Source organism: Ictalurus punctatus, chromosome 9, assembly GCF_001660625.3.
Source record: "Ictalurus punctatus breed USDA103 chromosome 9, Coco_2.0, whole genome shotgun sequence".
Taxonomy (NCBI): domain Eukaryota; kingdom Metazoa; phylum Chordata; class Actinopteri; order Siluriformes; family Ictaluridae; genus Ictalurus; species Ictalurus punctatus.
Window position 1 is genome coordinate 18,198,183 of NC_030424.2, and position 25,526 is coordinate 18,223,708.

At 39.2% G+C, this 25,526-nt stretch overlaps 1 protein-coding gene across 5 annotated transcripts in view; it reads left to right on the top strand.

Moving 5' to 3' along the window:
- The window catches only part of mgaa (MAX dimerization protein MGA a), a 28,616-nt gene extending 3,407 nt beyond the window's left edge, over nucleotides 1–25,209 (top strand). For 2 of the 5 annotated variants that reach the window (XM_017476408.3, XM_017476404.3), the window contains exons 2-25: nucleotides 6,992–8,130; nucleotides 9,307–10,900; nucleotides 11,082–11,154; nucleotides 11,257–11,364; nucleotides 12,701–12,826; nucleotides 12,929–13,024; nucleotides 13,144–13,871; nucleotides 13,992–14,265; nucleotides 14,348–14,547; nucleotides 15,107–15,217; nucleotides 15,302–15,341; nucleotides 15,446–15,876; nucleotides 16,515–16,755; nucleotides 17,167–17,388; nucleotides 18,440–18,703; nucleotides 18,928–19,805; nucleotides 19,902–20,062; nucleotides 20,344–20,386; nucleotides 20,701–20,826; nucleotides 20,955–21,066; nucleotides 22,699–23,091; nucleotides 23,358–23,483; nucleotides 23,590–23,709; nucleotides 23,925–25,209. In XM_017476408.3, coding sequence (XP_017331897.1) covers nucleotides 7,061–8,130; nucleotides 9,307–10,900; nucleotides 11,082–11,154; nucleotides 11,257–11,364; nucleotides 12,701–12,826; nucleotides 12,929–13,024; nucleotides 13,144–13,871; nucleotides 13,992–14,265; nucleotides 14,348–14,547; nucleotides 15,107–15,217; nucleotides 15,302–15,341; nucleotides 15,446–15,876; nucleotides 16,515–16,755; nucleotides 17,167–17,388; nucleotides 18,440–18,703; nucleotides 18,928–19,805; nucleotides 19,902–20,062; nucleotides 20,344–20,386; nucleotides 20,701–20,826; nucleotides 20,955–21,066; nucleotides 22,699–23,091; nucleotides 23,358–23,483; nucleotides 23,590–23,709; nucleotides 23,925–24,799 — 8,412 coding nt within the window. In that variant the 5' untranslated portion in view covers nucleotides 6,992–7,060 and the 3' untranslated portion in view covers nucleotides 24,800–25,209. The remainder of the gene's footprint in view (nucleotides 1–6,991; nucleotides 8,131–9,306; nucleotides 10,901–11,081; nucleotides 11,155–11,256; nucleotides 11,365–12,700; nucleotides 12,827–12,928; nucleotides 13,025–13,143; nucleotides 13,872–13,991; nucleotides 14,266–14,347; nucleotides 14,548–15,106; nucleotides 15,218–15,301; nucleotides 15,342–15,445; nucleotides 15,877–16,514; nucleotides 16,756–17,166; nucleotides 17,389–18,439; nucleotides 18,704–18,927; nucleotides 19,806–19,901; nucleotides 20,063–20,343; nucleotides 20,387–20,700; nucleotides 20,827–20,954; nucleotides 21,067–22,698; nucleotides 23,092–23,357; nucleotides 23,484–23,589; nucleotides 23,710–23,924) is intronic. The other 3 variants (XM_017476410.3, XM_047157691.2, XM_017476409.3) reach the window with 3 other exon arrangements.
- The last annotated feature ends 317 nt before the right edge of the window (nucleotides 25,210–25,526 follow it).

The window sequence follows — 25,526 nt, forward strand, 5'->3', positions numbered from 1 at the left end:
TATACTTCCTGTGTATATATCCACTTCAAATTTACACACATACACTTTGTACTTATAAATATGAACAGAAAGACTATATAAGCATAAATGGATATGTTTTAAAAACTATTTGACAAGTATTCAAGAAATACATTAAAAATATATGTACAGAGCATAAAATAAATCAAGTTCTAGATATGAATGCTGCAAAAAATGTTCTCAGGGTAATTGCACCTGGTGTCATTGTAAAGACGTTGCTATTCGTTGGGGAGGTTTTATGCAAGTAACTATCATGGTGAAGGTGAAGGACCTTCAGGGACAATATTACTAAACTGCACTCCTTGGATATGTGTGCCAAATAAGATTTCACAATGCACACTCAAGCAGAAAGTATGCTTCATTTTTTACGCATATGCTAGGAACAGCGTACAGTAGGCTTGACGCAAATTTTGTCATCAGCAGAGTACGCACGTACTGTACACGCACCGTCCAGTTTTTCTAACTACACGTGCACATGTACATTTAATTCTTTTGCACTATTTAGTTGTTCCACAAGGTGGCAACAGTGACCCAGGGATGTTGATTCTCAAGGTAGTTGAAGAAAAATCGGAATTAAATGGAAGAGATGGAAACGAGTGCAGGTTAGAAACTACCCGCATTTGTAGAATTCTAGCCTTAAAGTGTATTAGGATTTGTATATGGGTGCTAATCGTGGCGAGAGATTGCCCGAGCATTGTTCTTTGTATTGTTTTGATTCTTCTTCGGTGTAGTCCTGCACCCCAGAAGAACTGCTTTACTGCTCTGTACTGACTCTTGTATGCCAGGAGGGGTAGTGCAAGTTGTAATGCGCATGCGTTTACCACGCATGCATTTACCTACACTCAACATAAAACTCCTCTACTGAAAAAGAAGCATAAAGATGCATGTCTAAAAGCATTTAGACAAAAATAGAAAACTGGCAATAATTTAGCATGTCATGTTTGGAGAAACAAGGTTTTTGTATAATCCCAAGAACATTATACCCATAGTGATGTGTGGAGGTGGGAGCATCATGATATGGGGCTGTGTCGATGTACTAATGCTTATGAATGCATGCTTGTTGTTCATATTGATAAGTATAAAAGTCAAAAGCCATTTTGTGTGTAAATAGAAAGTGGACATATGCAGTGGAAGTACATAGATCAGCCATAACATTAAAACCAGACAAGTGAAGTGAATAACATCGATTATTTTGTTACATTGACACCTGTCAAGGGTTGGGATATATTAGGCAGCAAGTGAACAGTCACTTCTCAAAGTTGATGTGTTGGAAGAAGGAAAAATGGGCAAGCGTAAGGATCTGAGCAACTTTGACAAGGGCCAAATTGTGATGGCTAGACGACTGGGTCAGAGCATCTCCAAAATGGCAGGTTTTGTGGGGTGTTCCCGGTATGCAATGGTTAGTACCTACTAAAAGTAGTCCAAGGAAGGACAACTGGTGAAACAGCGACAGGGTCTCATAGGCACCCAAGGTTCATTGATGCGTGTGGGGAGCAAAGCCTGGCCCATCTGGTCTGATCCCACAGAAGTGCTACTGCAGCTTAAGTTGCTGAAAAAGTTACTGCTGGCTATAATGGAAAGGTGTCAGAACACACAGTCCTTTGCAGCGTGCTGTGTAGCCACAGAATGATGTGATCATGAATGTCCATCACTGAAAGCATCTACAAGGGGCATGGGAGCATCAGAACTGGACCATGGAGCAAAGAAGGTGGCATGGTCTGATGAATGATGTTTTCTTTTAAATCATGTGGATTGCTGGGTGTGTGTGTGTTGCTTACCTGAGGAAGAGATGGCACCAGGATGCACCATGGGAAGCTGGAAAGCTGACTGAGGTAGTGTGATGCTCCGAGGAATGTTTTGCTGGGAAACCTTGGGTCCTGGCATTCATGTGGATGTTACTTTGACACATACCACCTACGTAAACATTGTTGCAGACCAAGTACACCCATTCATGGCAACGGTATTCACTAATGTTATTATTCAACAGGATAATACACCCTGCCACACTGCAAAAATTGTGAACAGTGAATGAATATGCATAATTTGAGGAACATGACAGAGTTCTAGCTGTTGACTTGACCTCCAGATTCTCCAGATATCAGTCTGATTGAACATCTGTGGGATGTGTTTTACAAACAAGTCCAATCCATGGAGGCCCCAACTTGCAACTTACAGGACTTAAAGGATTTGCTGCTAATGTCTTGGTGCCAGATACCACAGCACACCTTCAGAGGTCTTGTAGAGTCCATGCCTTGATGCGTCAGAGCTGTTTTGGCGGCACAAGGGGGACTTACACAGTATTATGCAGGTGGTTTTAATGTTATTGCTGACGAGTGTATTTTAAGTAACAAAAACAAATACTTCTCACTGTAATTCCAATCACTCAAACCAATTCAGGAGGTGGTCGGAGACCTACTTCAGCCATGTTATACAAGTGTAAATGTGTCTGTCCAAGCCATCTTTGACAACTAAAACCCATACCAATAGGTGATCTTACTAATAAAGCAACTGAAAATGTGGAACAACACTGGAAGTTGGTGTTTGAATGTAATGTGCTGATTTGTTTATTAAATTCCTGCAGATTTTTCAGGTGCACTTTCGTACTGTGAATCTTCCGTTCTACCACATCCCAAATGTGTCCTGTTGGATTTAGATCTGGTGACTGGGAAGATCGCAGAAGTACATTGAACTCATTGACTCATTTCATGTTCATGAAACCAGTTTGAGATGACTATTGCTCTGTGACATGGTGCGTTATCATCCTGGAAGTAGCCATTAGAAGATGGGTAAATTGTGTCCTTGAAGGGGTGCACACGGTCAGAAACCACACTCAAATTGGCTGTGGTATTCAAGCGATGATTAATTGGTCTTAACGGGCCCAAAGTGTGGCAGGAAAACATTCCCTACACACTATTACACCACCTCCACCAGCCTAGACTGTTGACGCAAGGCAGGTTGGGTTCATGGATTCATGGTGTTGGTGTCAAATTGTGACCCTACCATCTATGTGCCTCAGTAGAAATTGAGATTCATCAGACCAGGCTACGTTTTTCCAGTCTTCAGCTGTCTAGTTTTGGTGAGCCTGTACCCACTGCAGCCTCAGCTTTCTGTTCTTGGCTGACAGAAGTGAAACTCGACATGGTCTTCTGCTATCTCAAGGTTTGACATGTTGTGCATTCTGAGATGCTTTTATGCTCAACACAATTGTACAGAGCGGTTATCTGTGTTACTGTAGCCTTTCTGTCAGCTCGAACCAGTCTGCCCGTTCTGCGTTGATCTCTCATCAACAAGGCATTTCTGTTTGCAGAAATTCCACTCACTGGATGTTTTTTTTTCTTCTTTTTTTCTTTTCTTAATTCAACCATTTTGAATAAACTAGAGGCTGGTGTGCATGAAAATCCAAGGAGATCAGCAGTTAAATACTCAAACTAGCCCTTCTGGCACCAACAATCACACCACAGTCAAAAACACTGAGATCACATTTCCCCCCCATTTTGATGGTTGTTGTGTACATTACTCGAAGCTGCTGGCCCATGTCTACATGATTTTATGCATTGTACTGCTGCCACACGATTGGCTGAGTAGATAATTGCATGTATTAGTAGGTGTGAAGGTGTTCCTAATAAAATGCATGGTGAGTGTATGACGCTGCCAAAACAAGTTATTTAGAAATTTTTGGAAGTTTGTTAATCAAAATTTAAATCTCTCCTTTAGGTAAGTACTCAGACCATATGTTCGGTACTTGGAGCATCTTTGGCAACAATTACAGCTTAGAATCTTCTTTGATAAGTCTCTACAAGCTTTGCAGATTGGATGAGGAGTCTGTGAAGTGCCATCTTCAGGCCTCTCCACTGATTTTAAGTTCAAGTTTGGGCTTTGGCTGGGCTTCTCAAGGACATTCAGAGATTTGTCCTAAAACCACTCCAGTATTGTTTTGGCTGTATGCTTCAGTGATTATCGTGTTGAAAGCTGACCCTTCGTCCCGTCTGATGATGTGTGGAGCGTTTTTTTTTTTCAAGGACCTCTCTGTATTTGGCTCCATTCATCCCTCCCTTGATTCTGACCATTCTCTGCATACCTGCTGCGAGAAACGCCACTGCAGCAAGATGCTGCCATCAACATGCTTCACTGTAGGGATGCTATCGGCAGGTTGATGAGCCGTGCCTGGTTTTCACCAAATGTATCGCTTGGAGTTTATTTTTGTCCTATCAGACCAGAGAATAATTTTTAAGTGTCTGACACATGCCTTTTACTAGTGGCTTCCATTTTGCCACTTTACCATAAATTGATGGCCCTGATTGATTAAATATTTTTAAGATGGTTCTCCTATTCATCAGGTTCTTGCATCTCTGTGGAGGACTTTAGGAGGACTGAAGCTGTGTTAGAGTGGCCATTAAGTTCTTGATTACTTCCCTGACCAAGACCCCCTGTAGCCTGGTTACTCAGTTTGGCCCGATGGTCATAGTTTCATACTTTTGTATAATGATGGAGGCCACTTTTCCCATGGAAACAGTCAAAGCTTTAGAAATGGTTATACAGGTGCATCTAAAAAATTTTGAATATCATGGAAAAGTTACTTTTTTTTAGTAATTTAATTAAAGTGGAAATTTCATATATTCTATATTCATTACACATAAAATGAAATATTTAAACCCCCCCTTTTTTTTAATCATGATTACGGCTTTCCGCTGGAAATTAAAAATCCAGAATCTCACAATATTCTAATAAAAAAATTATAATACAGAAATGTTGACCTGAGAAGAGCTCTAATCAGCTAATTAACTCAAAACACCTGCAAAGATTTCCTGAGCCTTTAATCTCTGTCTGGTTCGGTACACACAACCACAATCATCGGGAAGATGCAAGTAAATTTTGCATTTCATTTGGAAATCAAGGTCCCAGAGTCTGGTGGAAGAGTGGAGAGGCACAGAATCCAAGTTGCTTGTAGTCCTGTGTGAAGTTTCCACAGTCGGTGATGATTTGGGGTGCCATGTCATCTGCTGGTGTTGGTCCACTGTGTTTTCTCAAGTCGAGAGTCAATGCAGCGTCTACCAGGAGATTTTACAGCACTTCATGCTTCCATCTTTTCCAGCAGGACTTGGCACCTGCCCACAGTGCCAAAACTACTTGTAACTGGTTTGCTGAGCACGGTATTACTGTGCTTGATTTGCCAGCCAACTCGCCTGATCCGAACCTCATAGAGAATCTATGAGAGACACCAGACCCAACAATACAGATGAGCTGAAGGCCGCTATCAAAGCAACCTGGGCTTCCAGAACACCTCAGCAGTGCCACAGGCTGTATGGCTCCATGCCACGCTGCACTGATTGAGTAATTTGTGCAAAAGGAGCCCCGACCAAGTATTGAGTCCATAAATCAACATACTTTTCAGAAGGTCAACATTTCTGTGTTTATAAATTCTTTATTCTAATATTTTGAGATACTGGATTTTTATTTCCATGAGCTGTAAGCCATCACAATCAAATATTTCACTTTATGTAATGACTCGAGAATATATGAAAGTTACACTTTTTGAGTTAAATTATGGGAAAGAATGAACTTTTCCACGATATAAAGTTTTTTTTGGGATGCACCTGTATACCCTTGCCCAGATCTAGCCTATGTCTTGACACAATTTGATTGCAGAGGTTTACAGAGATTTCCATGGTCTTCAATGGCTTGGTTTTGGGTCCGACATTCACTGAGAGTGAGCTACTTGCACTCAGAGCTATGACATATTTCCGTTTTGAAATAATATTAATTTAGTGCTGTTTACGTTGTTTACAGAATGATCAAGCAATTTTTCTCTCCTCTCAATAGAGTCAGTCATCACTTTAACAATATCGTGATTATCAGTATTATTAAGATAATTGTCTGGCAGCAGTTGGCTCATTATCAGTTTATAGATCCTTTAGTTCTTTCATTTCCCTCCACTTCTGCAAAACACCACTGATGTATATTCTGGTTTTCTGCCTAGATAACTTTGGATATCTTTGGTAGTGTTGCATTCGTGGTGCACTATTCTGGCCACAGGAATGGAAACCAACACTAAATGCAGCATGGTTTAACGTCAGTGCTGTCTAGGTTTTTTTTATTCACACTACATTTACTACACCATACTGTTAAGTCTACTATTACAACAGCTGCACATTTAAGGACAGTTGCCATAGTTGACCCATCAGTGAATATATCATGGTGCCCAGCGACCAGTGATGCAAAGAATTTGAAGGGTGTGTCATAAGGAATGAAGATTACTGAAATTGCTCTTTTAAAAACTTGCAGGATGTGACATAATAATAAGCAGGTTTATTTTTTCAAATGTTTTCATTCTGAGCCAAGTAACAAAATTGCACAATGCAACTCTTCAGGCTGAGAGGGAAAACATCTATAATGGAGGATGAGAGAGTGATATCATCGTTTATGTTGATGATCTATCGATTGTTTTAGTTAAACATTGTAAACGGCTCAGTTCTTTAACAACTGTGTATGTAGCAAGAAATATGCAGTAAATATTATCCATATTGCCGACAGTGTAAAAACAGATTTAGTTTCACAGCTAAATTTATCAGTTTGTCACGCTCCCAATTTTTGACTTTCAGTGAAAATGTATTTCCAGCTTATGAAGATAGTTATTGAACCTTGGCTGCAGTTAAACTTCAGTTGAGCTGAAATCATTTGCTTGGAGTTAGCATTTTACAGGCAGTGTACAATTATTATGAAAATTGTTGTCCTTTTACTACTTTTTTGTTAGTTATTATATTATATGAAATTTTCTTTTCTTTTCTTTATTTTTTAATGCAGATGGTTCTGTCTGCATGTAACCCATCTTTCTCTGGAGTAGTTACTGACCTGTATTGTTATATAGCTAACATAAATTGATAGTCACTGACTCCTTTTGATATTGAAAAAAAAAATTGTTTAAAAATTATTTTAATATATTTACAAATGTTAATGTTTGTAATTTATGTTCAAGGATGTGGAAAGAACAGATGTAACCTGAGGTAAAAGAGACAGCAGCTCTTCAGATGACTTCCTCAGTCACATGGCCATTCCACACAATCAGGCCATAATGGTGCTTCGTCAGGAGGGCACGACTACATCTACGGTACCTCAAACATCTGCTTGTTCACTTTTTGTTGTCGTCAACCAGCTACATCCTGCTGGTGGAATGCAGGATAAACAAACTCTATTTGCTAGTACAGAAGCCAGCCCTTTGGCTAAACCCACTCTTGGTTCATGTGTAGCAAGCCTTAATAAAGTATCATCCATGTCTTTGTCAGCTATGGCAGCTACCAACACCAGTAACCAGCTATGTAACTTACCAGCAGAGTCTACATGCAAAGGAATCACAGTCACTTTGGACAACAATAATATGTGGAATGAGTTTTTCAGATGTCAGACTGAGATGATTCTAACCAAGCAAGGTCGTAGAATGTTTCCTTGTTGTCGTTTCCGCATCTCCGGATTGGAACCTTTCCAGAGGTATACCTTAGTAATGGATATGCAACCAGTGGATAATTACCGCTACAAATGGAGTGACAGACGATGGGAGACCAATGGGAAAGCTGACCCACACATTTTGCGCTCGTTTGTACATCCCGACTCACCCGCTACTGGTTTAGACTGGATGCAAAATCCTGTTTCCTTTTACAAACTAAAGCTTACCAATAACCTCTTGGACCGAGAGGGTCATATTATCATAAACTCTATGCACCGGTACATTCCCCGTCTTCACGTTATTCCTGCAGATAAAGCTATGGATGTCATTCAGCTAGATGGGCCTGATGTTGTAACATTTAGTTTTTCTCAGACAGAGTTCTTTGCTGTCACAGCTTACCAGAATTTGTCCATCACCCAGCTCAAAATTGATTACAACCCCTTTGCAAAAGGTTTTAGGGATGATGCTAACAACTCCCGATGTTGCAAGCCCAAGAGTGCCCTGTCCACGGAAAAAATGGAGAGTGAGGTCAAATCCAACAAAGAGGCTACAGCCTTGAATAATCTCAAGTCCTTGTTTGCAAAGATGAATGCTTCAGAAAAGGTCACTACCAATTTGGACCTTAAAACTGTTCATTGTGATGGTCCAAAGAGAGTTGAGCCTGAGAGTTCTAGGTAAGTCTTTTAACTCTTCTTCAGTTTTAAAGATTGTATTATTTGTTTATTTAAAAATGTTTATAGAGTTGAATCTCTAAGTACTTTCATGAGAAACATTATCAGTGTATTGTTTTTCTGTTGAATAAATATTCACATCATTATTGTACATTATTGTTATTGTTCATAAATCACAGGTTTTCAACAGTAAAAACAGTATGAAATTGGTAAATATTTTACTTGTATTTTTGAACTTCAGTATTGACCTGCATAAATAAGTTCTGCATGGCTGTTTGAATTAATGGAATTGATGAAAATGGAATGAATGTACTGTATATTTTCTCCTTATTATGGTTTGCCACCAGATGATTAAAAATAAGTACTGAATGGCCATTTGATTGAAAACAAAACGGGGGTCTCTGATTTTTGCATAGTACTGTAACATTTATGGAAACCCTTATTTAGTTTTAAGGCTGTACAAATGTCACTTTCCTGAAGTCATGTTGCAACCTGACATGCTGAAACTTATATAACCATTAATTATATAAATACATGAAATAATAAAATCAACATCTTATCTGTTTCCTAAAAGCACCACATTATCAAAAAGCAATTTATGATGGGGAGGATTCATTAATTGAAATGCATAGAGACTCTAGAACTGGATACATTTAAAACTGCATTAGTTAAGTTACACACATTTTTCATAGCAAACTCGTTGATTGTGCAACAAAAGTAGCTTGAAGCAGGGTTTTGCTTTTTTTTTTTATAGACTGATTGTACTCTTAGTTCCTGACTTTGTGAACCAGAATCATGGTGTATGTAGTGATTGAGACTTCAAAGCAGTTCTGTAAGTTGCTCTGGTTAATGGCATCTGCCAAGTGCCTTAAATGACAACTTCTTTTCTACTTCTCAACACTGTTTTTGTATATTAACGAGGATCAAAACACTACTGTTGCATAGCACCATAAATATTTGTAGACTGCAAACATGCATTCATGTCTGAGATCCTGCTGGTAGGATCTTACTAAGCATGAACGAGTTATAAAGCTAGATATGTTGCTGCTTTAAAACAAGAAGAGCAAGCTTACTATTTGGTATAACAGCAGGTGTGTATAAAATGTATATAAAATGTTTTAGATTCTGATCTATTTAGATTTTTTACTAAATATAAGAATGCTCTCTCTTTGATTTCAGCAGCAGTATGAAGCGTCCATGGCCAGGGGGGCTTTCTGAACTAATTAAGGGCGCTCATGTTAAGGTAAAAAGGATATCCCTTGAGAAAATCCATAATGGCAGTAGCCAGCAAATGAATATTGATGGTCTGGTTTCAAAAGTGAACAATATGGATGTTGCATCTAAGGACTGCACATCTGAAAACATCTCAATCCCTGATGTTACCAAGGAGGGAATGGAAACCGTATCATTTTCAAAAAACTCAGACTCATCCACTTTAAAAAATACAACCAAGTCATTTTCTCCAACTAACCTGCAGTGCAAGCTGAACAAAACTACTTCCAACACACCTTTAAATGAAAAGGTGGCCACAATATTGAGTGAAACGGAAACATTGACTGATGAAAAGTTGAGCAATGAGGAAACTTCACAGTGTGTTGTCAAACCTCTTGACTGTGGAGGAGAAGTGAAGAAGAAGCGGGCTGAGCCTGTTCCACTACCGCTTCTTGCTCTATTTCTACAGCAATTGAAGTCGAAAACAAGACCCACCAGACCAAAGCCAAAATCTGATGCTTGTAGTGTGTCATCGCAATCTGATAAATCTTGTCATGATACTTCAGTTGCTGAAAACATATCCTCCACAGCATCCTTTACCCCGTCTCTTGACACCCAGTTGAATGTACAACCAGCAGTTTCCCCAACATCTCAAACCATTACAACGTCCATTTTAACATGTACTGTAGCAAGCACTGAACATGAATCGATCTCAACACCAAATTCTGCCGCTGATGCTGTTACTGCCACGACAGCCAGTGTTGTTCGTGATACACTGCAACTGTCCACACATAAGAAAGTATCTGCTACTACCTCTGCATTTGTACATAATGTCAAACCCAACACTAGTTTTTCAGACACCACACATAACACTAAGATTGTCTCAGTTACCTTAGATGATGCCTCCCCTGGAGATGCACCTAGCTGTGATCCTAAAGTTTTTCCAGCTACCACACCTGATGCTCTCAGTAATGAACTTGTGCATAGTAATGTCACTACTGACAAATCCACCACAGAGCCTGCTCATGATTCCTGTACAATCCCATGTCCAGAGGCTGTTCCATGGTCCCCATCTCCAGGGGTTAAAACTCAGTCTTCACCATCTTGTGCACCATCCTCTCCATACATGTCCGCTCCATCCTCCCCTGACCCATTTCCACCAAGCATGTTCTGTGATAGACCCATACCTCCTAGAAAGACACTTGACCCATTTCCACCTTGCTTATCACTCGATAGACCAAGACCATTATTAGAGCTGGTGGACCCATTACCACAGATATTTTTCACCAGACCAACACCACCTGAAGACCCAGGTCCAGCTGTTCTTAGTATTACTAGTGAGGTGAACTGTCCTGTAGTTTCCCCCGACCCTAACATTCCAAAGGAATTAAAACCGTCCCTGAAGACTAGTAAAGGCACAAAACGCAAGGTGAAACAAAAGAAAAGTGGGAAGTCAAAGCTGAGTGAAGATGCAGAGGTGAAGGAAGTCCCCATTCCTGTCCCAATGCAGCCCAACCTTGAAGATGTGGACGGTCAATTGTTTGTTTCCTTCATGTCGAAGGTAACTTGAAGCTTTCTGTGTGCACTTTGTCAGTGTATTTCAAAGTTTCTGACACATATTATGCAATTTGTGTTGTCCTAAAAAATCATGTTATGAAGCTTTAAAAAATTAATTTGAAACATATTAGCACATACCCATGGCAGTGATGTGCTTCTTGCTATGAAATACTGTCTGCAAACAGAAAGCCCTTGAAATTCATCTTGGAGATGAAGCTAAAGAAGATATTGTAGAGAAAACGACAGAAAACATTGAGGGTAAGAAATGGAAAAAAATGATTGTGGTTCACTCTGTAAGATAACTCGCTCATAAGTTGTCCTTGTTTAGCTCTGTTATCTTTATAATATTGTATGTCACAGATGAAGTCCATGATGAAGAGGAACGCATCAATGCTCTTGAAAAGGTCCTTCTGCGTGATTTAACAAATATGAAAAACAGACAGGTCATTCATCCAGTTCTGCAAGCAGGTATATGTCCAACTTGTCTTTCAAACAATAAGCACAAGAATTATTTGTTGAGGTTTAAATAACTTTACAACTTGACTAAACAAGCATTTGTGGTTAATGCCGTTTGTCTCTGGAGCAGTGAATCATGCTTCAGTATCCACCAGATTGATAGATGTATGCAGGTTTGGTCTATGCTTGGGGAACTTTGCAGAGCAGATTTTCATGGTTCAGGCCAGACCCACTAGTTTAGGTTATGTGAAAACGTAATGCTGCAGTACGCAAAGACATCCCAAAGAATTGTGTGCTTTTTGATTTGTTACAAAAGTTATGGGAAGACTTTAGAGAAATGGCTTAAGATGTAGTGGAACTTCATTGACCTGCACAGAGCAGAAGAGCAGACCGTCTGAAGCAAAAGGTAGTCTCCAAGAACCCCAAAATTTCATCACAGGATCTGCTAGTAAGTCTTGCAACTCTTGGTGTAAAAGCACATCAGAAAGAGATTGCACAAATTTTACCTGCATCGCAGGTGTGCCAGGAAAAAGCCTTTGTAAGACTACAGTTTGCCAATGAGCATATATCCAAAGACTAGGCCTTTTGGAATAATGTGCCCTGGACAGAATCAAAGATAGTTGTTTGGCCAGCAGACATCTTGGGCGGAGACGAAAGGCAGCTTTTCAGGAGAAGCACCTCATACTAACTGTGAAGCACAGTGGTGGGAATGTTATGGTTTGGTGTTGCTTCGCTGCCTCAGGGACTGGACAGCTTGCATTCATTGATTCAACTATGAATTCTGCATCATATCAAAGAGTGCTTGAAGATAATGCAAGGTCATCTGTCTGAAAGTTTCAGTTGAACCAAAAATGGACCTTTCATCAGGATAATGATCCTAAGTACACTAGCAAATCCAGCAAGGAATGGCTCAAAAAGAAGAAATGGAATGGCCTAGTCAAAGCCTGGATTTGAATCCCATTGAAATATTGTGGGGGATTTCAAACCGGCGGTACATACAAAAAAAACCCCTCAAACATTCTGCAACTGAAAGAGTATTGTATGGAAGAGTGGTCAAAAATTCCAGAAAGCCGATGTCAGAGACTGGTGGCCAATTATGCAAAATGGCTACAAGAAGTTATTTCTGCTAAAGGGGGCGATACTAGCTTCTGAGGCCGAGGGTGCATTTACTTTTTCCAATGAAGAATATCACATCTATTGATATTTCAGTTGAATAAACGATTGAAAGTTTGAAATTTACTGTGTTTTTGTTCTGTAAATGTATTATATGTGAATGTGTGTATAGCTGAGTTGCTTTAGGTTTGATTTCTTTCAGAATCTTGTGTAAAGATAGTGTTTTAACTTGCAGTTGGTCTGAAGCTGAATCTTTTGGATGTTACGCTATCTATTGATCTGCAGTATCTGGGTGTATGTTTACCTATACCTCCACCTATTCACTTACCTGAGGGAAGCTCAGGGACTTGCTCATCACAGGGTGAGAGAAATAAAAAGCAAACTGACTGACTGTTGTAACTGCTACCAGATTATTAAACTGAAGTTCTGCAGTTGTGCTTACAGTTATTATTTTTCTTCCCAGTTCACTTTGTTTCTAGAACAGGGAAAACAACTGACATCACTAAAATCAAAGGCTGGAGAGAAAAGTTTTCCACAAGTTCTTCATCTGTTCCTAGAGGTACATCACTTTACCGTGTTGTGATTAAGTTAATTTGCTGCCCTTGTAAGCCTGTTTGGTTACTTGGGTGTGAAAGTAATCCAAAGGTATGTTTTTTTTGTTTTTGTTTTTTTGTTTAGTCACCACATCCTCGGATACAGGACAAAAGAACCTCTCTGCTTTCTGTAGTGACATGCTTGATGAGTACTTGGAAAGTGAAGGCAAGCTTATTGATGAACGAGCTGCCAGTTTCTCGCAGGCTGTTGTCACTCCTGTGGCCTACCAGCTACCCACTAAGAGCACAAGCTATGTTCGTACACTTGACAGTGTTTTGAAAAAGCAGGCACTTCCATTAGCATGCGCTCTCTCCGAGCCTTCCGCAACATCCAGAAAAACTATGCTGAACTCAAAACGCAATAAAGCTGTGTCGGAGGTAAAAACAAAGAAACCCATGAAAGTTGAAAACCCAGTTTCTAGCACAGACAAGAAATCAGGGGGAACCTCTTCAAAGAAATCCACCAAGTCTAATGCATCAAAATCAGGATCAAGTGTGCAGTCTGCTGCCTCTGCCTTGTCCCAAAGCAAAAAATCTTCCAAAGTAAAGACCAAGAAGGGATCCAAGCCTTCACAAGATTCTTTTCACACAGCTGAAAAGCCTGCTAAGGATCTTAAGTCAGCGGTTCCTGCGGGACAGAACGCTTCTAGTTCCCCTGGTTCAAACCTGCCAGTGGGACGCAGTTCAGGCCTACCCAAAACCCTAGTTAAACTAAGGGATGTGGAGGATGGTGCGGTCTGGGAGGGGAAACATCGTACCTATATCACCATGGAACGGGCAGCCATTGCTTTATCCTGTCTCGTCACAGCAGAGGTAGGTGTTAAGCTAAGGGTGGCTTTGTCATTGTTAACCACATTCTTCACTAATAGCCTGACTAATTCTATCTCTCACTCCCTTACTATGTCACTTTTTTGGCTGTTTTCATGGATTTAGGGTACAATAAGAGGAAGCTCTTCTACGGTCATAAAACGACGTGCACCACCTTGTCTCAATGACTTTTGCCGATTAGGGTGTGTATGTGCTAGTCTCGTTCAAGAGAGGCGCCAGCACCATTGTGGCAAACCTCAGTGCATGCTGGGTTGTGACTGCCTTCGACGCAAAGTAGTCCTTTTGAAAAACGAGGACATATACGAGGAGTCTGCACCTGTAAATGATACAGAAGAAAATGCAACCAAAGTGAAAAAGAAGAAAAACCGTGTATCTTATAGTAAGTATGCTTTCATCAGGTTGAATGTGAATGAAAAGTACTCATTTACAATTCATAATTTTTGCTGTGTTCTTGTTTTTAGTTCTTTCAGGTACTGATGCAGCACCTGAGCCAGCCCTACATGTAAAAACATTATGGGTTCAGCAGAATGACTCCGATTCAGAGCAGCTTTTTATTCCTGATCCTGCCAGGCCTCTTCACCCTCATCCACAATCACTAGATCTGCAAAAAGACTTGGAGAAGTTTCTTCATTCTTCACCTAAACGAGCAGCTGTGAGAGCTGTGAGCATTTCAAATCTGTGTAACCTGTTAATATCACTCCTGTTTTAAAACTGCATGGCATATTTGACCAACTGCACATTATTAAGGAGGTATTCATGTGTAAAAAGCTATGTGGTAGTGGTAATTACATTTATCCAATTAGTTATATAAAAAATCTTAGGTGATTTTGTCTCAAAATGACTATAAAATATAAAGGTAAATATTAAGGTATAAAAAACTTTGTATGTAATTCATTAGGAAAGGAAAAAAAAAACATTTAGCTCAGTAGTACTGTTAGTTTTTGTGTTTTTGCAGCTTTAGCAAAGCAGAAAAAAAATTATGTATGTATGAAATAAATACTTAAAATACTTGAATACTTTAAAGTATTTAAAGCTATATTTAAGATATATAATTGGGGATAGCATAGCATAGTGAAGCAAGTGCACAGAGATTCTGAAGTAGCATTGCAGTTTTTGTTGTTTCTTAAGTTGTGTATGATGTATTGTGCTTGCTTAGATTTTATTTTGGTGATACAAGTATGTGATATTAAGCTTTCTTCTTTCTAAATCTTTGTGTTCAGGTTGATGGGGAAGGTTTGATCAGGGTCAAAAATCAGGAAAGCCTGGATTGTGCTCGTGTGAGGCCATTCTGTGGGAGAAAACTGTCTCCTGGTAGACAAAGACGCATGAAGGTGAGACTCTAATGCTAGTAGGGAAGTATTACTCTGAATTCTTAATTCAGGACTTGGACCTGATTAGATTTTCTCTGTTTGCAGGAAGGTCATCCAGATCATGGTTCACAGGACTCACTGCAAGGTTGGTGTGCAAGCTAATAATTTTAAAAGTTAGGCTAACCAGTCATGTTCTATACACGGTTAAAATCCATTACTTGAACCATCTTGCTGACTTTCCTTTTACAGAGATGGAGGAAGGGGAACTTCGGCCACCTACTATGTCCGGCCCTACCAAACGGCTGGAAATTGTGTCGAAGTGCAAGTGGGCAACAGAAGACCGCAGGAACGTGGTCCTGCGTACAGTGTGTGAGCGTATGGCACAGGACCGTCTGAAGCACCCTTTCTGGATCGGCAAGTACCAAATCCAACCCACGTCCAAGACTATAAAGGAGACGGATGAAGGATCCATCATTACATATAAAGTGGTCATCTCTCAGCCCCAAGTAGAGGAGAGTGAAGAGAAGAAGGAGCAGAAGAGAATAAAGCAGCTGGAAGCTCAATTGATTGAAACCATAGGAAAAAGTGAGGTGAAGGGCCTCCCGCTTCTCTCTCAGGTCACTCCAGCAGGTTTGCTAAAGGCTGAGAAAAAACCTTCTGGTGCTCTGGGGCAGATAATGGTAAGCATACTTTATACTTTAATGGTGCTTTCACATATGGAGAGTTTAGTCCTTTTAAATCAAACTTTAGTACATTTTACATTCTTGGTGCGGTTTGTTTGGGTATGTGTAGGTAATTCGCACTCCGGTGCTAGCCAAAATAACAAGATTTAAGACCAACTGAGAACACGTTTCGATCTTGAATCAACCCAGTGGCATGTTCTTTAGCTCGCAAAAAGACCGGTGAGGTGAACTCTGTGCCCAGGTACAGCAGAAATATGATGTCCTGAATAACTAGTTGCTTATAGTATGATTAAAGATTCATTTAGCCTGACAGTTGTGTGTTCTCTGTACTCTATTAATTTCCTTAACTTCTGTGTGGGCTTGCCAAAGGGTTTTTTTTTGCATTTTTGTCTCTGTATTTCTGAACAGTGATTGAAAGACTTTGTTTATTTATGTGCAATGTGAAATCAAAGAGCAAGCACATCAATTTCACTCTGGTTCAGGTTCGACAAAAGGACTGATGGGCATGAAAGCACCTGTTCTATAACATGACTTTCCATCTCATAATGCCACCGTATATGAGATTTGTTATTATGACTGTCTGGTTAAGCCTAGCTTAATTTTATGGTGCACTCTGTCCTGATCTTTTTGTATAGGTCAATGGAAAACTATATCCACAAGCCAAACTAGAATTGGGCCAGATGGGGGCTTTGCATCCTGCCAACAGATTGGCTGCCTATATCACAGGAAGAGTATGTGTGGCTAACAAACATGTCCCTAAGGCTGTTACCACAGCCACCAAGACTTATCATACAGCTAGTACCACTCCCACTAGTGTGGCCACAACAACTGTTACCAGCACACTTTCTTCAGCTGTTACACTTGACAAGCCCACAGGTAGGTCACATCTGTGTAAACTCAAGAGTCCACAGATTCTCTATTGTGAGTCCATTTAGATTTGCCTTTTTTAATGCTAAATCGTTACAGTAATACACTAGTATCACTGCTAATATGCTGAAATCGCACCATAGTAAGTTTGGTTAGAATGATAGTATGTCATCCTGAATTCCATTAATATGGATATATGACATAAACCCGACACTCTATAAGATCGGAAAGATGTGAAATATACTCAGTAAGTCATTTATAGTCCAGATGGTAGTTTTCTGGAGACTAAAGCTAGCCGGCTCCGAGTTGGTGGATAATGCTGCATAAGAGTGTACACAATATTCAGAGTTATATGGGAAATGATATTAATATAAGCTTAAAGACTAGGTTAACCTCCATCAGTTTCTTCTTTTTGAACAGCGACTAAGCAGCCTATGGGAAAAGAGGTTGAGATCAGCTCTGTAAATTCCCAGCAGAAAACGGCAACCAGAGCTAGTACATTACCAATGCAGAGCACTGTTAAAAATCTCATCATTCCTTCTTCCTCTATGTTGACTGGATCCACTGGGATTTCAGTGTCCATTAACATGCGACCAAAGGCAAGCATAGCTTCCCATGCGTCTCCTGCATCTGGTACTACAGGTACCTCCTATCTTCTTCTTTGTTTTTTCTTTTTTTTTTTTTTTTTTTAAGACTATTACTACTAAGTTAGCTTATAGAAATATATTAGGAAAAATAGAAATCCTATTTCTGGGAAAAGTTGGGATATTCTCTAAAATGCGAATTAAAAACAATAAATATTAAAATCTCTTTAATCTTTAGTTGATGCCTGTAACACACTTTAAAAAAAGAAATGAAAAAAAAGAAAGTTGAAACAGGGGCAAAATAAGAGTGAAAAGTTTATAGAATATTCAAGTTGCCCAGTTTTGAAACAATAAGCAGGTGAATTGGGAACAGGTGAGGGTGTCATGATTGGGTATAGGAGTAGCGTCCACTGAAGGCTCAGTATTTACAAGCAAAAGTGGGTTGTGGCTCACCACTTTGTGCCAAACTTCGTGAGAGAATTGACAGTTCAAAAAGAACATTTCACAATGCAAGATTGCACAGAATTTAGGTATTTCACCATCTACAGTACATAATATTGTGAAAAGATTCAGGAAATCTGTAGAAATGCGTTAAAATCTATTGGAGAAATCTATTGTCCCCTATTGAAAATGTTTCGCGCATCATGAAGAGAATCAGACAACAGCGACCATGAACTTTTGAGTATCAAGCAAAAAATAGGCAAAAGTTCCACTTGCAAAACTGCAGAAATTAGTATACTCAATTTCCAAAAGATTAAAAAGTGTAGTTAAACGGAATGGTGAAAGTTATAAACATGCCTCTGTCCCATCTTTTTTTGTTGTTGCAGGCCTCAAATTCTAAATTTGTTTTTATTTCCAAAATGCATTTATGTTGGTCAGGGAAAACATTGGAAATCTTTTCTTTGTCCTTTTGTCAGTTAAATAAAGGTTCAAGAGAATGAGAAATTCACAAGTTGTTGTTTTTATTGCATTTTAGAAAACATCCCAACCTTTCTGGAAATGTGTAAATGTCATGAAAAAAATACACATATTTAATAGTATAATTTTAATGGGACTTTTTTCCATGTTATGTGCACAACTGATGCATTCCGTGACTTCTTTTTAATTAGATGGCTCCATCCAAGGGGTTAAGGCAGTATCTGGGTCAGCGGCATCAGAGAAATCTTTTGTGCTCAGTACAACTGGATCAAATGTAGCGCGCTCTGGTAGTGGAATAAGGTTGATGCAGCCTCAAACTTCCACTTGCCCAGCTGTTCCTGGCCAGAGGATTGTGATGTTTAAGGCAGCTAATCCTGCTGGCCGAGTCGTTCATTTTGTGCCTCTCGGCCAATTCAGGGCCCTCAGTCCCAACATCGTCGTACGTCCTCAGCAGGGTAAGTGTGCAAGATATTTTTTGTTTGTTTAATGTAAACATCCAGGCTTTCATTTAATTTCATTTAAATTTCATTTAATTATCAGTAGTTTGCTGGTTTACTAAAATGGGTTGAAAAGACAAAAAATGGCAGGCAAAAAAATCTATGCATGAGATAAATCTCCTTCTTTCTTTCAAGAAGATTGTTTTTGATCAACTAATTTAGTTTTGCATTTTCTTTTGCAGCCACTCTAATCCGTTTACCCACCCACAATCCAGTCCCTCTGAGTAAGTCTCAAACCTCCACAACTGCCGCTTCATCCACAGCTCCATCTTCTGCGACACATGATCAGCATATGGCCCCAGTACAAAGTATAACTAGAGACACTATCACAACAAGCAGCACCTCCCCTATTACTACAAAACCAGTCACCTCTCTCTCAGGCTCAAAGACCTTACTGTTTTGTAACAAACCAAGTACAGTAAAAATTATACCAGGATTTCTTAGGGATACTGCCACAAGCACTTTAAGAATTCTACCTATGAAAGCTGTTGAGACTAAAACGGTTAAAGATCCCGGAAACACATCTTCAGCATCATCAGCTCAAAGCTCTTCAGAGGGTCACCCTGAAAATCAGGGCTTACAGCTCACTTCCCAAAGCTTCTTAACCCCTAAGAACCAAGAATCTCAAAAATTAGACAACTCTATCCACACCAGCCCTACACCAACCAAGGAATCATGTGATGAAGACTCCCAATGCTCCAAAATGTCACCTGAAAATGTGATTTTTACAGACCACTCCTACACCTTTGAAATGAAGAAGACAAGCACACCATCTAAAAAAACTGTTGATGTTTCTAAAGATAGCTCTGATCCTGCAAACAGCTCTACATATCACATGCTCCTCAAGGAAGTGCTGGATTTGGGTCCTGTTGAAGTTGAGAGTTGCGGTACCAGTGGTGCTGTCCTAGGCTCTGAGAGTGGTGTTGAATCTAAAGCGGAATCGCATCTGATGGAAGAGGATGTTAATTCAGACTGCACAGAATTAACAGAAGATTCAGACATGTATATTGACTCTGACTCCTGCCAGTCCAGTGACCAGGAGGATGTCTGTGTAGTCAGTGTAAGAGATTAAGCCATTAAAAATGATACTTGCTTTCATTATGATTAACTTGGAATCAAGTCCTATGTCAAATCTTTCTCATTGTTTTCCTTCCAGGATTCTGATAGAGAAGAAAAGAATAAGAAGAAACAAGAATTTATTGATGCACATGTGCAGAATTTGACTGAGATGGATGATGATGAGCTGGTTGATATTGAAACGTTTGAGGAGGGAGCTGAGAAGATCTCTGCACTATCTGAGCAGATGCAGCATGACAGGTGAGACTAAAGCTTTCAAAAGCTAATGTCCCTGTTTAATATCAAATCCACCTGGTGTCCATCTGGCTGTACAGTATGAAAATGAAAATTGGTGGGCTTTTGTCAGCTGTTTGTTTGTGGACAAACCAAAAACTTGGCAAAAAAGGCCTGGCTTTAATTTGCCTGAAATGTAAAAGTTATATGGACCTTGAATATACACTACTGAGAATGAATAAAATTTCAGTGATTATAACTTGAGCCTTTATGATGATAAAACATTCTTCTCTTTTTGTCTTTAACAGTTTTCAAAATCAGTCATCAGACAAGGAGACAAATGAAAATTTGGTATGTCTTTTACTGTATTGTAGAGATGGGTTATGTAATATTTACATTACATTTACATTTATGGCATTTGGCAGACGCCCTTATCCAGAGCTATTTACAATTTATCTAATTTTTTTTTATACAACTGAGCAATTGAGGGTTAAGGGCTTTACTCAAGGGCCCAGCAGTGGCAGCTTGGTGGTGCTGGGATTTGAACTCCAAACCTTCCAGTCAGAAGTCCAACGTCCAAACTACTGAGCTACCACTTCAATATAAATTGATATCAAATATATATTTTTAAATATTAAATAATACCCCACCTCTTCCTTTTGTAGTTTAAACTTAGGAAGAGGAAGGATGAGAAGAGGAGACGCATTACACTGAGGAATTGTTTTCAAAATCTGAAGCAGGCTCTCAATATTGAAGATCCTAAAGTTCCCAAAATAACATTACTCTCAGAGGTGTGTTGGATGTAAACAGTGCTAGAATGCTTTTACTGTGTGTTACTATTTTAAAATGTTTCAATTGTTCAGCATTCTGCTTATGATCATTATTATAATGTAATTATTATAAATGTTATCATCATCAGGCCCTGGAAGAAATTAACCGTCTTACCAAACGAGGAGATCACCTGGTGAAAATGTGGGACAAGCTGAGAAAGAAAAGAGCTTACTACATTGAAATGGCATCCCAGTTATCTGGTACTACAGGGTTCCTTATAATATTCACATTTTCATTCCACCTTGTTTCAACTGTATTTGTTTCATTTATCAGTTGCTGACTAAATAATTTTGATATGTGCTTGCAATGTTGTGCATTTATGGGGTTGTAGGAAATTTGTTGGGACAGTTACAGAGATTTTTTTTTCTTCCCCTCCCCAAACACAAAACTTAAGTGGTGCAAAAAGCTATTGCCTCATAATTATTATGGTCTCCTAATTTTTGAGCACCCTTACAGTTAATATTTTGTGATGCCTGCCATGAGAACAGCAGCACAGGGTCTCTTCCTGAAATGTCTAACAAGGTTGGAGACACTCATAGGAGGGAGCTCTGTATTCTTAGGTTTGTGCATGTGGTTTTCAGTAGGGTTAAAATCCAGAGACTGAGATAGTCATTGCCAAACACTGATTTTGTGTTTCTTTAGCTATTTGTGTGTAGATTTAGAAGTATGTTGTTAAACTCTTTTTATGACTAAGTCTAACCCACCTGGCAGAAGCATCCAGGTTCTGAGCTGAGATATCCTGAGATAGAAAAATTTATGATGCATTCAGTCTTCACAAACACCCTTGAAACAGCCAGAAAACAGCCCCAAAGCAACAATCAGTACGTTTACATGGACAACAATAATCCAATATTAACCCAATTAAGACAATACTCTACTAGCATGTAAACAGCAATTTTTTATTACCTTAATCCGACTAAAGTCATACTAGAAGTAAACACAAATCAAATTAAGACATGCGGAATATTCCTGTTTTAGTCGCATTATCTACGTGCATTATAGACATGTACACACTTTAATCACACTATTAACGTTGTGTGGGAGTTTTCACCGTATTTTGCGACAGGACACGTTCACACATGGCAGTGCTCAACCGTTTTACGGCAAACAATAATTAGATTACTGTTGTCCATGTAAACATAATCAGTGATCCAACACTATGTGTAAGAGCAAATAATAAATGCATGTTTTACCCTTAAATGACCAGTTTGTTTGCTTTTTTAAAAATTATTATTGTTTTGGGGTGTCTAATTTTGGCACATCCATTTTTGAGGCTACAGTAGTTCTAATGAGAAGAGGCTTTTGTTAGATTTATCTCCCTTATTGTAATGTTAATTTATCCAGTTATATTTTACTCATTTTTATGACTGGTGCTAATAATTCTGGAGGGCCCTATACAGCAAGCCATTTATTCAAATAATTGTTATTGGTTGATTGTGTTCTATGAATTCTAACATGGTGAGAATCTGAAATGTCTTGGTCTCTGAAATGTCTGTTTTTAAGAGGGTGAAAAAAGGATTGAGCTCTGAGTCTGGGCAAACTGAAGTTCAAAATTTTTTGAATAATTAATTAGGAGATTGCCAACATCTCTACAATGTTAACTTATTTCGAGAAGCTGACACTTTATAAAAAAAATAAAAAAACAGATTTGCTGTTTGTAGGACAGAGTAAACTGTATTCTGGAAATACAGTTTACTCTGGGGAGGAAAAAAAGATCTTTTGGCATGTTTAGATATCTGCAAATTAAGTTATAGCATTATTCGGTATACTGTAGCACTACTATAGTTAATTACTTTGGCTCTTATTAAATAATGCTCTTTTTCTTTTCCTAGGAAAAAACAAAGCCTCTATCTCTCAGAAGTTGGATGAAATCATTGCTAAGCAGAAATCTCTAGAGATTGAAGACAAAGGAAATGATACCAGCCTTAACCTTAAAAAGAGAGTTCCTAAGCATTCACACAGGAACATCAATGCAAAACAGAAGAAAACTGGTACCAAAGACAAAGCAAAACACCTTAGCATTAGCAAAGAGAAACATCTGGGATTCAAGGGCCGAAGAACAGAAAATATCAGCACTAATCAGAAAATGACTGTGGCCAAACCAACTGACACTCGCCCAACACCACAGCTTGGAAAATGTCCTTTACCCAGTCCAATATTACGTGACCGAACAAGGCCGAACATCCTGTCCCGCAGCAATTCTCAAACACTGGCTAATGATCAAGGTTGGTACTATAAGGGAGAGAACACTACCTATGTTCTCAGCATCAGTCAAACTTGATCAAGTCTGAACAGGTTTGTTCAGGATTTTCTCAGGAGGAGGACAATACTCATCATTGTTAGCATTATAAGCTACAATGCTGTTGCACTGTTTATCAGCATGTTTGCTAATTCCACTAAGCTTAGTTTTAACATCAGCAATTTCAACATGTGAACAAGACCTCAATAAAAGCTAGCTAGCTATCTTGTTTCTCTTCTGTGTCTTTTCCAGTGCTTGTTCCTCAAGTGATTCCACTGGTGGAAGCAGTAGTGCCATGCAATCAGATCATTACCATAAGTAACCCTCTTCAGCCCATTGACATCACTTCTTTAGGGGAAAGGCAATCAACCACACCAGGTGAGCCATTTAACATACAAGTGTAATCTTTTAAATTCATACATTAATGTTGTGTGTTTTGTACGTTAATAAAATTGTATTTCTTTCATTTCTCTAAACCCAAAAGGTGTTGCAACGGTGTCCATATCTCTTCCTCCCATCTCCCAACCACTATGTGTAGAGAATCCACCTCCCATGTTAGAACCACAAGTCCTTAAACTGACCAACAGCCTTGTTACCACACCAGGTAACTTCTTACTAGAGCTAATGAAACCGTTTATAACTTTGTCACATAACTTTCTGACTTTGAAAATTTGTATACTATTATACTAAATAGTACTAAATATTGTGTATGATTACTTGTCTTGAAAATTAGAGTACAAATGTTTTGTTAATCACTTTAAATAATGCTTGACAAAATCATTACCACCTTAATTTGCATTTTCCCCCCCTCATTTGCAGTTGTTGATATAAGCCTCCCCAAGTTTTCCAGTATTGTTTCTTTGGTACAGTCAGAAAAGCTGCTTGTTACACCTCCATCTGCAGCAGACACGCAGACACAGGCAGCATGTAACTCTACAGCTGGGGAGGCTCAGCAGAATCCCTCTTCTTATGAACCCACTCTGGAAGAGGAAAAACACCTGGACAAACAGCTTCCAGAGGTTGTGCCCAAAAAACCTGAGCATGATGCCAAGGTCACGATAGAAGAAGATCCAAAAAAGCAAAACGAAGATGAAAAGAACACACCTAAACCTGAGCAAGAAGACGATCGCCTGATGTCATTACTCGATGAGCTTGATTTCCTCAGTCAGACCTCTGAACTACAAGAAGCAGCTTCGAGTCTGACAGAGGAAGATGTACTGACAGACCTGCTCACTAATAAAGAGGTAGATATGGACAGAGATGATGAACGCTCTCTCAGTCCTCTGTTTCTCAAACTAGATGAGGATCTTGTATCACCCACCTCAAAGGATGAGGAGATAGAGGACATTCCTCCTAAAGTAGATGATCTTGTTAAGGTTATATTCGGGTCCGAATCTCCTCCCAATTCTTCAGAATCTGAGATTTTTTCAGCAGCCGGTGATGACTGTACTCGTGTTTCAGCATACCATGTTAAAAATGATGCTCCAACTCCACCCCCTTTGCTGCAGATGAAAACTGGAGGGTGTACTACAGCAGACTCTCTAAAAGAGCAGGCCAACTTGTCATGGCGGCCAATGCCAAAGCTTGCTCCTCTGGGACTAAAGACTCAGGAGACCGGGCACCCTAAATTGATCAGTCCTCATGCCCCCAAATCAGACTCAAAGCTGCCTAGTCTTCATAACACACATGTATAATAAACAAATCATCAGGGATATCCATTGTTTTACCTGAACTTGTATACCTTCTGACATAGGACTGTTATTTATTTGTTTGAGTACATTTCATTATATCTTGCTTCAACAAGAACTACCTATTGTGCCTCTAGTAGAGCCAAAGATGTTTTGTTTGGAGTTCTGTGAGTGCAAATGATTTGACTGTTGGAGAAATTGTTAATTGTCCTTTTATTTTAGAAGATAAGAGGAAGGCATTAGAGTGAGCAAAATGACAATAGTTTTGTGTATAATAATGTAAATGTTGTAAAAAGCCAACACTAATGGTTCTGTAGGAAATTTGCATATTGAATTGTATAGTACCAGATGCCTTATAATAGGCCAAGGCATTTTACCCAATGGATGTGATTAAAATAAAACAAAAAACAATGGTACAGTGGATGTTGCTTAATTCCCCAGTATTTTTTCAAGCTGTAAGCCAAAAGAAGCAGGCTGCCAACATGTATAATCAACCCAGTCTTGATAACTATTTTTGCCATGCAAGCTGCAGTGAAAGCTGCATGAAGAAAGCAGACCATCGGTAATAATAATGAATTAAATAATGCAGAATGGTTCTACACTTGAACAATGTTTTAATAGGAATGCAGAAATGTTAGTCTTTAAGAAGCAAACAGGACCTTGGAGAACTTACAACAGTCATTGTTGATGTTAATAATGCTGTAACGCACTTCCTATCCAGCATAGCAGCCTG